The 14,562-nt window shown below is 45.9% G+C and overlaps 1 protein-coding gene across 1 annotated transcript; it reads right to left on the bottom strand.

Moving 5' to 3' along the window:
* Window positions 1-2,932: 2,932 nt before the first annotated feature.
* Window positions 2,933-10,360, bottom strand: LOC115459433 (major histocompatibility complex class I-related gene protein-like). Its single transcript, XM_030189257.1, is given in 7 exon segments — window positions 2,933-3,881; window positions 4,474-4,500; window positions 5,480-5,590; window positions 7,946-8,211; window positions 8,980-9,062; window positions 9,065-9,255; window positions 10,267-10,360. Coding segments are annotated over 5 exon segments (639 nt in total). The 5' UTR covers window positions 10,292-10,360; the 3' UTR covers window positions 2,933-3,881; window positions 4,474-4,500; window positions 5,480-5,516.
* Between the last annotated feature and the right edge of the window lie 4,202 nt (window positions 10,361-14,562).

The raw sequence follows: 14,562 nt of genomic DNA, 5'->3' as shown, positions 1-14,562 counted from the left end.
TCCTCTCCAAATTACTTCACTGCTGTTGTCTTGACATCCTTTCTTTTCAACCTATTCTTGACCCACTCCAATCTGGTTTCCGCCCTCTTCACTCTACTGAAACTGCACTTACCAAAGTCTCGAATTACCTGCTGCTGGCTAAATCCAGAGGTCTATCCTTATCCTTCTTTACCTATCTGCTGCTTTTGACACTGTTGACCACACCATACTCCTAGAAACGCTATCCTCGATTGGATTCCAGGGCCCTGTTCTTTCCTGGTTCTCCTCCTACCTCTCACTTTGCACTTTCAGTGTTCACTCTGGCGGTTCTTCTTCAACTTCCATCCCGCTTTCAGTTGGTGTCCCCCAGGGTTCTGTCCTTGGACCCCTCCTTTTCTCCATCTATACCTCTTCTCTTGGTAACCTGATTTCATCCCATGGCTTTCAATACCATCTTTATGCAGATGACTCTCAGATCTACATCTCCACCCCTGAAATCTCAACCGTAATCCAGGACAAAATTTCATCCTGCTTGTCTGACATTGCTTCTTGGATGTCTCAACGCCATTTGAAGCTAAACATGACTAAAACTGAACTTCTCATTTCCCCCCTAAACCCACCTCACCTCTTCCCCCATTCTCTATCTCTGTTAATGGCTCTCACATCCTCCCTGTCTCCTCAGCTCGTAACCTTGGAGTCATCTTTCATTCCTCTCTCTTCTTCTCTGCGCATATTCAACAGATCGCCAAAACCTGTCGTTTCTTTATCTACATCATTAGCCCCTTCCTTTCTGAATACGCTACCAGAACCCTTATCCAAACCCTTGTCACCTCTCGCTTGGATTATTGCAATTTGCTTCTCACTGGTCTTCCACTCAGCCATCTCTCTCCTCTCCAGTCTGTCCAAAATTCTGCAGCATGACTTATTTTCCGCCAAAATCGTTATACCCACACTAGCCCACTCCTCAAGTCACTTCACTGGCTCCCTGTCCGCTTCCGCATACAGTTCAAACTTCTCTTACTGACCTTTAAATGCATCCATTCTGCAGCCCCTCATTACCTCTCCACTCTCATCTCTCCCTACATTCCTCCCCGTGAACTACGCTCACTGGACAAATCTCTCTTGTCGCCCCCTTCTCCTCCACTGCTAACTCCAGACTTTGTTCCTTTTCCCTCGCGGCACCTTATGCCTGGAATAGACTTCCTGAGCCTGTATGTCTAGCTCCATCTCTACCTGTTTTCAAATCTATGCTGAAAACCCACCTTTTCACCACTGCTTTTGGCTCCTAGCCACTACTCAATTGCCCTCCCCTTGTTCCCTTTCTCACCCAGTACTTCCCTCGCCCTTAATTGTCTTGTCTGTATTTTTTAAATTGTAAGCTCTATTGAGCAGGGACTGTCTCTCTGTGTCAGGTGTTCAGCGCTGCATGTGTCTGGTAGCGCTATACAAATGCTAATAATAATAATAAATTATTATTTGTATTTATTGACATAAGGGAATATGAATTTAAAATCTGGATACAATCCATAGGAAAACCAGCTAAAGGACAGTTAGCCCCTGAAAGTCACTCTGGTGAGGAGGCCAAACCAGGGGCAACTGAAGTCCTCACTCACATGTCTGAGTGTTGAGTTTTTACCTTCAAAAGGTGAAGATGGACATCATGGGGACGGTGGGTTCTCCTCATTCAGGATCTAGTCTGTCATTTTTCTCTCCTAATAAGGGATGATCAAATTGCCTGCTGGGGAATGTGGACCTCAGTGAATGCACTTGGGAGGGGAAGGAGGAATCAGCACATGGTGGGAGCATTTTCTTCATTGCTTCAGCTTTGCAACCAGGCAGCCTCTCTGAATAAAGCCACACCACACCTCAGGGAATCACAACTGAGTTTCAGCAGCGTCTACTGGACACAAGGACAGTGTTTTGTACTCATTTCCCCTTTTCCGTGCATTATCATGCATTATTTTTTAAAAGTATTTGTGGGATGGAAGAGGCGTGTCATGGGTAGGGCATAGGTGTGGAAGTGTTATTTAGTATGCACTAACTGGATAACACAGGCTTAAACTCTGGAATTCGTTGCCAGAGAATATGTTGAAAGCAGTTAGCTTAGTGGGGTTTAAAAAAGGTTTGGATAGCTTCCTAAAAGAACAGTCCATAAGCCATTATTAAGATGGACTTGGGAAAATCCACTGCTTATTTCTAGGATAAGCAGCATAAAATGTATTGTACTGTTTTGGGATCTTGTCAGGTACTTGTGACCTGGATTGGCCACTGTTGGAAACAGGACACTGGACTCGATGGACCTTCGGTCTGTCCCAGTATGGCAACACTTATGTAGGAGCACTTAGCACCTCCTACATAGGACGCACTGAGCTCCTGCATTAACATTTTGCAGGTACCACATGCCAATGGCAGCATTAGCACATAGCTTGCAATTAAAAAAGGAAAATGTTGCTTAGCACAAAGAGAAGACCCACATTAAAAGCACAGTTTCTAACAGCCTTTAGTAAAAAGGACCCTAAATTATTTGGTAGACTTTGCTGGGATATCATCCAACTGTAACATTGTCAGATATGACTGTATTTCTCTAACTGTTATGACATGGTTCTATGTTTATAAGCGTATTTGTGTGTTTCCAAAAAAAAAAAAAAACGTTTAAAATAAAAGAGGTGCCAGTTGGCGTTGTGGTGGATGTTTATTTGGATTATTACTAATAAAAATGATTTAACTGATGAGATGGAGGGGTGAAAGTTGAGTGGATAGACCAGAAAACTGAAGAAAGCTAAAAGTGAAAGATCAATGTCTTAGGTGGATATAAGGGAAGAAGCAAAGACAAGAGGAGAAAATCAACAAAGAATAGAGGAATGTAGAAAGCAGAAATGAGAGCGAGACAATTAGAAAAATAAAATGACCAGACAACAAAGGTAGAAAAATATAATTTTATTTACAATGCAGTGATTGGAATGTGTCAGTTTTTGGAATTTACATTTGTTATCTTTATAATTTGAACATTATATAGGGAAAATGCATCTCTTACTATTTCTCTGGTGTCGCACTGCATGCAGCATCTGGCTACTTGCAATGTCAATTTAATTTTTATCTACATATTTCTCTTTTCAGTTTGTGGTGATTTATTCCCTACTTGGTAAGTGTCTATCTGTGTTCAGTGTGACAGAGGCCAGGTGTTCTGTTTGCAGACCCCACACTGAAGTTTATGGCTGAACTGGTGCCACTGGATATATGATGATTATTATTTTCATTGTGTTCTTGTTATACTGCTTTTCTATGATACAACAATACAGTTTACAGATGGCATACAGCCCAGGTACTTTCTCTGTCCTTAGTGGGCTCATAATCTCAGTTAGCAAATGAAACATGGGCAACAGCGGCCCTTTGGCACCTGAGACAGTTTCCTGCTCTACCTATCCCTAAATCTGTAAAAACACTCTTCCCGATATTTAAAATGATTTCACTGGCCAGTGAAATAGCATTTAACTACCTAACCATGGATATTCAGCGGGAAATAACGGAGCCACATCAAATATTCAAATCTTGCCTTAAAATTTGCTACATCTTGATCTGATAATAGGCAAAGAATTCTACAGTCAGGGCAGGTAGCGAAAAAAAAGCCCTTTGAATCATACAAGACATTTCTAGTTTCTCTGTTCAGTGATTTCCATCCCTTTTACCAAGACAAAATAGAAATACATGGAGGTGATGCTTAATAAGGCAGAAAATGGTGAACCATGTCTCTGGGGCACTGTCTCATGTGATTGCTCTATTTTCACTCACATGAGAAAAGCAGATTTCCACCCCCACCCCAATTCACCCCTACTAAAGAAAAAGTATAGGGTATCTTCTCCTCAGTTTTGATGTAGCAGATTAAGTCTCTTCTCCATTTTCCCCTGTGGAAGAGAAGGTCAGACATTAAACCAGCAAAGCCCCAACAGCAGCGGTTAATCTTCTCTCTCCTCTGCCTACCCTCTACACCCAGAAACTACAAGCTCCAGCCCCATCCTTACAGACAGCATAGGATCCATTCCCATGCCTGCCTGCCCCCCCCCCCCACAAGCATCTACAAGCTCCAACCACCAAGAAGACTTGGGCTCTACACCCCCTCCCCCCTGGGAAATAACATATGGGTTTCAACCCTTCCCCTCTCCTACTGTTCTGATGAACACACAGGGTTCCTCTTTTAGGCTCCACCCTCTGAGATTACACAGACTCCACCCCCCAGAAAACATACAGGCTGCTGCCTCCCAAGTTCTGTTGATTTTATTAACTGATGTCTTGTATTATACTGTGCTTTAATATAGAGGGAGTTTAATAAAAAGGGACGGGAGAGTTAAGACTGATATAACCTATCAGGGGATGGAAACATTTGGGGGTAAACTGTGGATTGTAAATTCTCCACAATGGTGTGTGGAAATTATCATTGAAATGTTAGGTTGAAATGTTTCTTGTTGGTTAAATAAAATAAAAATTTGATATACTTACTGTGTGCTGGCATGTACAGGTTCAGAGCTGGGAAAAAGAAACAGCAGGCCGTCAGTAAGGTGCAAGACACAAGATAGATAATTCCTCCCCTCCCAATGCAGTTACATAATCTCAGTCCTTACACCCATGCAATCAGTAAATAACTCCCCTCTGTATGTTCCCAAATAACCATCCTTCCCTTATGCCATTACATAGACCCTCAGATGACACATTCCGAAGACCAAACTATACTGGACTCAAAGGGAAGCATTGTCATACTGGGACAGACCGAGGTCCATCAAGCCCAGTATCCTGTTTCCAACAGTGGCCAATCCAGGTCACAAGTTCCAGGCAAAATCCCAGAACAGAATAACAGATTTTATGCTGCTTATCCTAGAAATAAGCAGTGGATTTTCCCAAGACCATCTTAATAATAGCTTATGGACTTTTCTTTTAGGAAGCTAGCCAAACCTTTTTTAAACCCTGTTAAGCTAACTGCTTTCAAAACATTCTCTGGCAACGAATTCCAGAGTTTAATTATACATTGCGTGAAGAAACGTTTTCTCCAGTTTGTTTTAAATTTACTGCTTAGTAGCTTCATTGCGTCTCCACCTAGTCTTAGTATTTTTGGAAAGAGTAAACAAGTCATTCACCTCTACCTGTTCCACTCCACTCAGTATTTTATAGACCTCTATCATATTTTTCCCTCAGTCGTCTCTTCTCCAAGCTGAACAGCCTTAGCTGCTTTAGCCTTTCCTCAAATGGAAGTCATCCCATTGCAAAACAAACCTTCCCCAGGAGTTGAGCTCAGGCTGTGGCAGTGAGAGCATGGAATCCTACCACTAGACCACCAGAAGCTTCCCCAAGGACTACATAGCAAAGACAAGACCAACAGGAATTGAGAGTAAACTTGCGCACTGACATGGGACAGCAGAGATCACAGATAAGAACTGTGGTGGAAGCCTTATGTGCCATTAGAGGCAGAAAGACGACTGCAGGAGCAGAAGGACCCCATTTCTCTCCTCACCTTTGCACAGTTTCTGTTTCTTTTTCCATATCAAAACTCAAGCTATCAAGAGGAACATGATCCCCACAGCCAGGAGTGTCAGGAGGATCCAGGAACCAGCAGGGACAGAGGCTGGAGAGAGAAAAACAGAGAATTTTCACAAAGACAGATGTATACTAAAAGGTTCCTGGAAGATTTCTCTCTCCTACCTGCACCTATCATGGGCTTATTTCTATGTTTAAGACATGGATCCCCACAGTTACAGGAGTTTTAAGGAATCTAAGTTTGAGTCCTTGCAGTTTGTACCACACAGAGGGCCCCTTTTACTAAGCTGCGTAGGCGCCTATGTGCATCTAACGCATGCCAAAATGGAGTTACCACTGAGTACCATGTGGCTCTTGCGGTAATTTCATTTTTGGCGTGCGTCCACTACACACATCTGAAAAATATATTTTATTTTCTGGCACATGTAGCAGATGCACGCCAAATGTCATCTGACGCATGTAGGTAATTTCCGCTAGGTCTATGGCTGGTGGTAAGGTCTGAGACCCAAAATGGACATGCGGCAGTTTTGATTTTGCCGCACGTACATTTTTGGGAAAAAAAGAGGCCTTTTTTACAGGTGCGCTGAAAAATTATTCTGTGCGCGCCCAAAACCTGCGCCTACACTACCGCAGGCCATAGGTGCCCGGTATAAGAGGCTTGGGGAGGCTAAGCCTCCCCAGCCGGGCGAGTGGCACCTTGAGTGTCCCCTTCCCTCCCTTTCCGTTAATTACTATCTTCCCCGCGCCATCTTTAATTTACCTCTGCTCCGTCCCCAGCGTTGGCCGCATCATTTCAAAACCCGCCCTGCTGCCCGTCTCTATTCTCCCCTCGCTCCCTTCGCGACGTGATTCGTTCTGCAGACAGAGTCCCGCCCTCGAGGAAATGATGTCAGAAGGCGGGACTCTGTCTGCGGCACGAATCACGTCGCGAAGGGAGCGAGGGGAGAATAGAGTCGGGCAGCAGGGCGGGTTTTGAAATGATGCGGCCGAGTTGACGCTGGGGACGGAGCGGAGGTAAATTAAAGATGGCCCGGGGCAGAAAGTAAGCAAGGGGAGGGAAAGGGGAGACCCAGGGCGCCGCTGGCCCAGATGGATGGAGGCAGGGGAGAGGAGAATCGGGCTGGGTATGGATGGAGGGGGGCAGGGGACAGAAGGGAATTGCTGGATGTGCATGGAGGGCAGGGGAGAGGAGGGTTGCTGGAATGGGTGGGTGGATAGAGGGGATGGCAGGGGTGAGAGGAGGGTTGCTGGACATGGGTGGATGGAGGGGAGGGAAAGAAAGAGAGGAGAAAAACTGCACATAGATGAAGAAAATAGGGAGAAGCTGGATCCACTGGACAGTCAAGTCTGCGGAGGACCCAGCTTTTACTTACGGATGTAGGGAAGAAATGAAGAAGAAAGGCGGAAAGTAAAGATATAAATGGAAAGGAAGCCCTGGAAATGGAGTTAAGAGGAAAGATAGCAGCAGAATCGGATATTGGGCCAGCATGATCAGAAAAACAAAGTCACCAGACAAGTGACTTCCCTCCCTGTGTCCCGCCCTCACGCAAGTTACGTCAGATGAGGACAGGACACAGGGAGGGAAGGCCCGAAGGGAGGCGATCTGCAGACTGCTGCTGCTGCACTTCTTTCACACGGAGCGAGGTCGAGGTGAGGTGCTATGATTTGAATTCAGGGGGGCCCGGCCTGGTGGTGGACAGAGGGGGGCGGGTGGAGGGGGGCGGCAATGACAATGAACTTGGCGGGCCCCAGGCGCGGCCTTGCCCCGGGCCTGGACCAGTCTCTCAGCGGCCCTGACTGCAGTGCACTTCAGACAGGCAGACCCAGGACCATAACGCCCCTACCTGTTACATTTGTGGAGGAAACAGCGAGCCCTCCAAAACCCTCTGTACCCCCATATAGGTGCCCCCCTTCACTCGTAAGGGCTATGATAGTGGTGTACAGTTGGGGGTAGTGGCTTTGGGGGGCTCAGCACACACAGTAAGGGAGCTATGTACCTGGGAGCAATTTATGAAGTCCACTGCAGTGCCCCCTAGGGAGCCCAGTTGGTGTCCTGGCATGTCAGGGGGACCAGTGCACTACAAATGCTGGCTTTTGGTTTCGAAAATTGCCGAAAGTCAAAGACGTCCATCTCTAGGGACGTCCAAATCCAAGGGCGTCCTTGGTATTTTCAAAACGAACGATGGAGGTCCATCTTGTTTCGAAAATACGGTTTTCCCACCCCTGGATTTGAATGCTTTACAAAAATGTCCAAATCGCAACTTGGATGTTTCTTTTGAAAATGCCCCTCTTTGTCACTGAGAGAGACGGGGGTGCCAGGTTCTCTTCAGGTGCAAAAGTGAAGCCCTCATAAAGAGCCATCAGTTTCTTAAATAGCATTGGTCACTTTCTCAGGGGAAATACATTTAAAGAAAGTGATTTTCATTCATTGAGAGCTGCTCACCTGTCTTTATGATTGGTGTCTGCAGGCTGTTGTGGTTTACAACACAGGTGTACGTGTGTCCATCCTTGGAGTCTATCTCTAGGGTTTTCTGAATCTGGTATGTCTTGTCCTGGTTGGGTAGGATCCCACTGGACGATGTCTCTAGAAGTGTTGTCTGCCCATCCCTCACCCAGGTGACATCAGCGTCCCGAGGATAGAACCCAGTCACATGACATCTGTGAACGACAGTGCCATCTGAGGAGTGACGACACGCACCTCTGGGGGGACTGTAGGAGAGAAACGACATAAGGATAAGGAAGATAGCAAATTCTAGGGGCTGATTATAGCCTCTCAATGGCCTTAGGTTTCATCTTTTCTGTGGCTTCTTTCATGACTATCATTATGAAATGATATATCACATCACCACATGGATATAATCTTTTCCCACAGTACTGTAAAAGAGGAATAAACTGATCCTACATTCAGCACATCTGTCCCACAAGAGTGTAAAATTACCCCTCATTATTCACACCTCCCCTGGGATATCTTATACAGGATTTCTGGGTACAGAAAGAGCCTTATATAAATAACTATATCCTGGCTAAGTTCTATCGCATCTAGATGCGGTGGTACATGGATGGGCAGTGTGGAGATTTACAATATTATAAATTGACACACACTGGGTGTGAGAATGTACATCAGCTCTATGCACTGTTGGCATAGGTTATATTTATCTACTTATTTATTTTAAAAATTGTATATATCACATATAACTAGGTGGTTTTAAAAAAACATTCAAAATAAAATAAAACAACAATATACAAAACATAAACAAAAACATAACATCACCACTCAACAGTAAAAATGTCCAGTCCATGTGGGTTTACAAAAATGCAGCCATAAACAGTTGTGCTTTCAAAGGTTTATTAATCTTGATATACCGCTAAAGTTCACATGAAAACACAGCGGTGAACAATTAAAAATGAAAAGAAACAGAAAACGAAAAGAACTCCATTCTATGATAGTAACATAATAATCCTCTTTGCCATACTTACCCTGCTGTTCTAGGATGTGCTTCCCGTGTTGGATGTATTTCTTGAGTGTCTCTATGCACTTTCTCATTTGGTAATTCTTTACGAAAGCTCGCCACCCTATGTCCTTGTCCATGCTTTGCTTGAGTGGAATCTCTTCTGTCATTGCTGCTACCCATGTGTCTGTCTCAACATCGAAGGTAAGAATCACCCGCCCATCATAGACATACTGAAACAGCCCCTTGATGGCTGTGTCTCCACGTACCTCACAGCTGACATACATTTGCATCGTGTGAACCCCTGCATGAACCAAACAGAGAAACAGAAGATGTCAGCAGATAAGAAACCCCGCCCTCAACGGACACACCCAGACTGCCCATGTCTGCCGCCTACTGGTCTGTCACAGGTCTTAACTCCATCTCTGGTCATTTCTGGGATATCAACAGACACGGATTAGTTTAATAAGGGGTCTTTTACTAAAATATGTTAAATTTTGAACTTAACAAGGGATATTAAAGCATGGTAATCCCAGAACTAATGCTTCATCAAGAAAGGGGTTTCTACTTATTTTTATTGCAGGCTGTGCAACAGGTAAACTACTGCAACAGCCCTTAAAGCATAAAATGGCCCCTAATTTCTTTACAGAAGGAAAGTTCTCTATGAATTGTTCTGAAGAACAAGATAATTGATACACTGAAGGCCTTTCTTCCAGATGTGTCATATATAATGGTGCCACTCCATATATAATTCTATGAACTAATGTACATATCTAAACATTTATATGGGCCTCGATTGGCAATCAATGCAGTTTGTTTAAAAGAGCGGTTACTCAGTCTGATCTCTTTGCATTACAGATGAATCTGACTGTTGTATTTTGCAGTGATTGGAGGCTTTTTAGTAATTTGTCTGACCAACCAGAATACTGTGCATTGCAGTAGTCTAAGGCAACAGAATGAGGGGAATCTGTTATTATTTTTAATCATATGTAAAATAGTTTCTGATTCATCTTAGATGGCAAAGTTTCAAAAAAACATCTGTATAAATAATTTAATGTGAAGATCAAAGGACAAGATGGAGTCTAGGATGACTCCTAAGACCTTTAAAGATGTTTGAAACATTAGAAATCTGTTCTGTTTAGTTAGATGGTTGACCAATAAATTTGATTTGACTTATGTGAGTTGTGTTTATAACTTAAGGAATTCAGAAACATTAAATGTTTTAAAATGTATAAACCACCTGTCCAACTCAATATTTACCCACAGCGGTGTACAAAGGTAACAAAGAACAAATAGATTCCAAAAACCTACTCACCGCTGGTGTGGTTATAGTGTTGCATGCAATCTTTTCTGCTTTTTTTATTTCCTTCCTGATAGTGTCTGAAGTCCTGGGTTTTCCTTTCAAAATATTCAGAAACCAAAGCATCCCACACCCAATCCTGTAACACAGTGACCTTGCATGTATCGCTGCTGTAGGAAGCAAGTTCAAAATCATCCACTATCCCTATGGCTCAGTAATGAGGGATTCCTTCAGCTCCTGTTATGCTTGTCACCAGCAGTCGCCAGATATGGTGCCCTGAGCACAAGGAGAAAGACATGATGGTGGATGAGTTTTATTTTACAAGAAATACAGTTAGAAACTTCAGCTCTCTCTTTGCTAGGGCTGTAACCTCTCTAGAGACAGCAACTAGACTCTGGTTCTTTACCAGTTGCCCACCTTCCAGTCAATCCCCCTTCCCTGCCATCCCTTCCAAGGTATCCCCACTGCCCAGCAGGAGAGGGGCACTTCATACCTGCCTCTGCCTCTTCCACAGGCTGCCTTCAGTTTCATAGTTATAATCATGTGTCACCCTGCAGCCTCACAGGACCTATTAACATTACATCAGACTGGGGGAGTAGCATAATGGTTAGAGCAGTAGGCTAAAAACCAAGGAAGCCTGTGTTCAAATCCCACTGATGCTTCTTATGATCTTGGGTAACTCCTTAGCTTTCCATTGCCTCAGGTGTAAACGGAGAGGTTGATGGAGAAAGCTTGCAGAAACAGGAAGTTACATTAGAAGGGGACAGGATGCAGTGGAGAGGAGGCTCCCAGGGTCAACAGCAAACAGCCTATGCGAATCACTGCTGCTGCCCTGAGCCCTCTATGGAAAAACAATGTTTTAAGGTAGGGTGGAGTTCGGACACAGGGGACATGCTGAGGCGGGGCCCATGCACATATCACTGTAGCCTGGGTCCCCACCTCTCTCTTTCTTCCTCTCTTGCTCATAATCCTCCATCCTTCACACAGTCTCTTTTTTGCTTATCCTCCCTCCCAAGCAATTAATGGTCCTGGGCACTGACCGCAGCTGCCAAAGAAATAGCGGATTTGCTATTTTCCCACCATGAATAAAATAGTACGGTTGCTGGGTTAGTCTACTTGAGAGGTAATAAATAGAGATAAAAGAATACAAAAGAAGAAGATAAGATGACCCCCATTTTAATGGTCTTATGTAATATATATTTTGGACGGCCATGAGTTGGCTGTTTGTAAGCTTGAACTGCATAGTGCAGGAAGTTTGAAACTGTTCTCTTTGGCAGCACCAAAAAAATTCCAGGGTATGAGCCGGGGTGCCAGGATGCAATTTCTAGGTGCTATGATAACCTGGTGCCTGGAGTAGTTCAGCCCTGGCATAGATTATAAAATGCTATAATTTATATGTGAACTTGCAAAATATAGGCACAGATGCTTACACCAGCTCTAGGGCTGCTCTTGAAATCTAGGCATATGTTAGGTGAATTATGCTAATATTTTATGGGAAATAGAAGGAAAGTAGGGCACTGACTTATCAATCCTATATAATAATTCTCACCACCAACGTTCTAATGTGGGACTGCCTGTGTCCGTGTCTCCTGAAGTTGCTGAGCTAGGCTCCATAGCCAGGCTGACATCACACACAGCTGATTCCAAGGCAGGGGAGGAGTAGGGAAACACGTGGAGCGTGTTTCCGTACTCCTCCCCCTGCTTGGGAATCAGCTGTGAGTGCGCTGCTCAGAAACTGACAGGGGGGGGGGCACCGCAGACAACCCCCCCACCCCACCACCACCACCACCTTCTGCCCCAAACCTAGAAGTCCAGCAAATGAAAACAGTTCTTATTTTCTCTCTCTCCCCTGCTCCCTTCCATCAGTGCCATGCTGCCCGGGGAACCAGCAAGCACATCTGGCCAGATGGACCCAGTCACAGCCATGTTTCAATTTCACAAATGCCCCGGGCCAGGGGACCGCCAACCGGAGGGTGGAGGGTGGAAATGCACCAGCAGCCCAGCACAAACCCTGTGACAGGCACAAAGCGAGAGCTGATCCCCCCCCCGGTCTTACCCACATGGTGCACCGGTGCCCATGAGCGACCACAGCAATACGCCCCTGCCGCGCTTCTCCTCGTCCTCTGTCTCTCACTCGGCTGCTGCACGCACCACCAGAACCAGCTGTTTACCAACTCCGCCGCGCGCACATTCTCTCCCCTCCCCCCTGCTGCGCGCCCATTGGTTTGCACTGAGTCCACTCCCTCCCTCCATCTATCCTCCTTCCATAGCTGCACTTGGCCTTGCTGGGAGTTAAAGCTCACGCCCAACCCCGGTCTCTCATGTGATGGGCATGTGCGCATTGCTACCACCACCCCCAAGCCAATCGGAGACGGGCGTTTGCAGAAAGCCCCTGTGTTGTAGACAGCGCACTCAGGAATGTGGGGGATGGGCAGCCTGTTGTCCAGACAGCATTACCAGTGGCAGGTGCGGGTGGCGAGGGGGTTTGACCGGGGGGGGGGGTGGGGGTCACTGGACATGGACTTGCTGGAGGAGGGGCAGGAGGAGGGGAGGGTCGCTGAACATGGGTGGCTGCAGGGGGGCAGGGTGAGAGGAGGGTCACTGGACATGGATGGCTGGGGGGGCAGGGGAGAAGGAGTTGGGGAGGGGGGACCTAGACCAGAGGGGTGGGGGTGGGGAGGGGGGCCGTGCGAGAGGAGGGCCGTGGGGAGGGGGGCCTGAGACCAGAGAGGGGGCATGGGGAGGGGGGCCTGAAACCAGAGAGTTGGGGTGGGGGTGGGGCCTGCGAGAGGGCGGGGGTGAGGGCACACACTCACTCACTGTCTCTCACATACACTCTCTGTCACACACACTCTCTATCACACTCTATCTCTCTGTCACACACACAGACACTCTGTCTCTCACACACAAACACACACACACACACACACTTTGTCTCTCTCTCATTCTCTCTCTGACACACACACTCCATCTCTCACACGCACTCTCTCTCTCAAACATACACACTCAGAGGAAAACCTTGCTAGCACCCGTTTCATTTTTGTCAGAAACGGGCCATTTTTACTAGTATAAAATAACACCTACCTGGGCACCTCCAAAGGTGCTTAACCATGTGCCTTCCACATGCCTGTATGCGCAAAAACGTAACACGTATATTTGTTAGCGGAAACGTTACATGTGGAACTTACAGAAACAAAGAGGAGGCTGAGTTGGCAAAGAAGTAAGAAGGCTGGCAGCTCCCTCCTCCCAAAACAATTCACCCTGCCACTCACAAATCTTTGCACAACTGTATAAAATTCTTCCCTCCCCTCCAAGAACACTCCCAAACCTCACCCACCATACACATACCCCTTAAAAAAAACTTTTACCCCACCACCCCCTCACTCCCACCATACTTGTGTCCCATCATATATACACAAGCGGTCTTACAAAAGCAGTACAAGATTAAAAACAAACACATTTACCTACATAAGTGGTAGTGAATGCAAAAGACCCCTCTGAAAATGATGTGTATTCCAAGGACTGCCCCTTTCAGTTCTGATCAAAGGCTGCCTCAGCTCCCTGTTCACAATATTTCTAACTCCTCTAGTGACCAAAATCGGCCTTTGGGATCCCCTGATGTCCTTTGTTACATGAATTCCTGGTCTCAGACATAAATGTGAGCATCCTGCCTTCAACCTTACTGCCACATCTGATGGAGGGACTCAATTACTCTCACGTTCAGAAGTTAAACTGATGGCAGCCTTCAAGGACTCCTCAGGGCCGTGCCTAGGGTCTCTGGCGCCCCCCTGCAGACTATCAGTTGGCGCCCCCCCCCCCCCCCCCCCCCGTGAAAATGATCGCTCACCACTTGCCACACTGAAAGGAATTGTCAGTAATATTCTTAGAAACAAATTGCTATACATTGCAAAATAAGATAGCAGATGTAAATTCTCAAAGTGGACATATTCCAAATGCTAAAATGAAAATAAAATGATTTTTTTTCTACCTTTGTTGTCTGGTGACTTTCTTTTTCCAATCATGCTGGCCCAGTATCTGATTCTGCTGCTATCTGTCCTCTTAACTCCGTTTCCAGGGCTTCCTTTCCATTTATTTCTTTACTTTCCTTCTTTCTTCTTCATTTCTTGCTCTATATCCATTTCCAGCAATTTCTCCTCTCTCCCTGGGTCCTGTCCTCCCATCCATGTCCATCCTTGTCCCTCTCTGCCCTTCCCTCCTCCATCCATAGCCAGCAATCCTCCTCTCTCCCCTCCCCTCCATTTTCAGCAATTTGTCCTCTCCCTGGGCCCTGTCCTCCCATCCATGTCCATC

This window comes from Microcaecilia unicolor, unplaced genomic scaffold, assembly GCF_901765095.1.
Source record: "Microcaecilia unicolor unplaced genomic scaffold, aMicUni1.1, whole genome shotgun sequence".
NCBI lineage: Eukaryota > Metazoa > Chordata > Amphibia > Gymnophiona > Siphonopidae > Microcaecilia > Microcaecilia unicolor.
The sequence above is the reverse complement of the archived record's forward strand: the minus strand, read 5'-3'. Positions and strand labels throughout refer to the sequence as shown.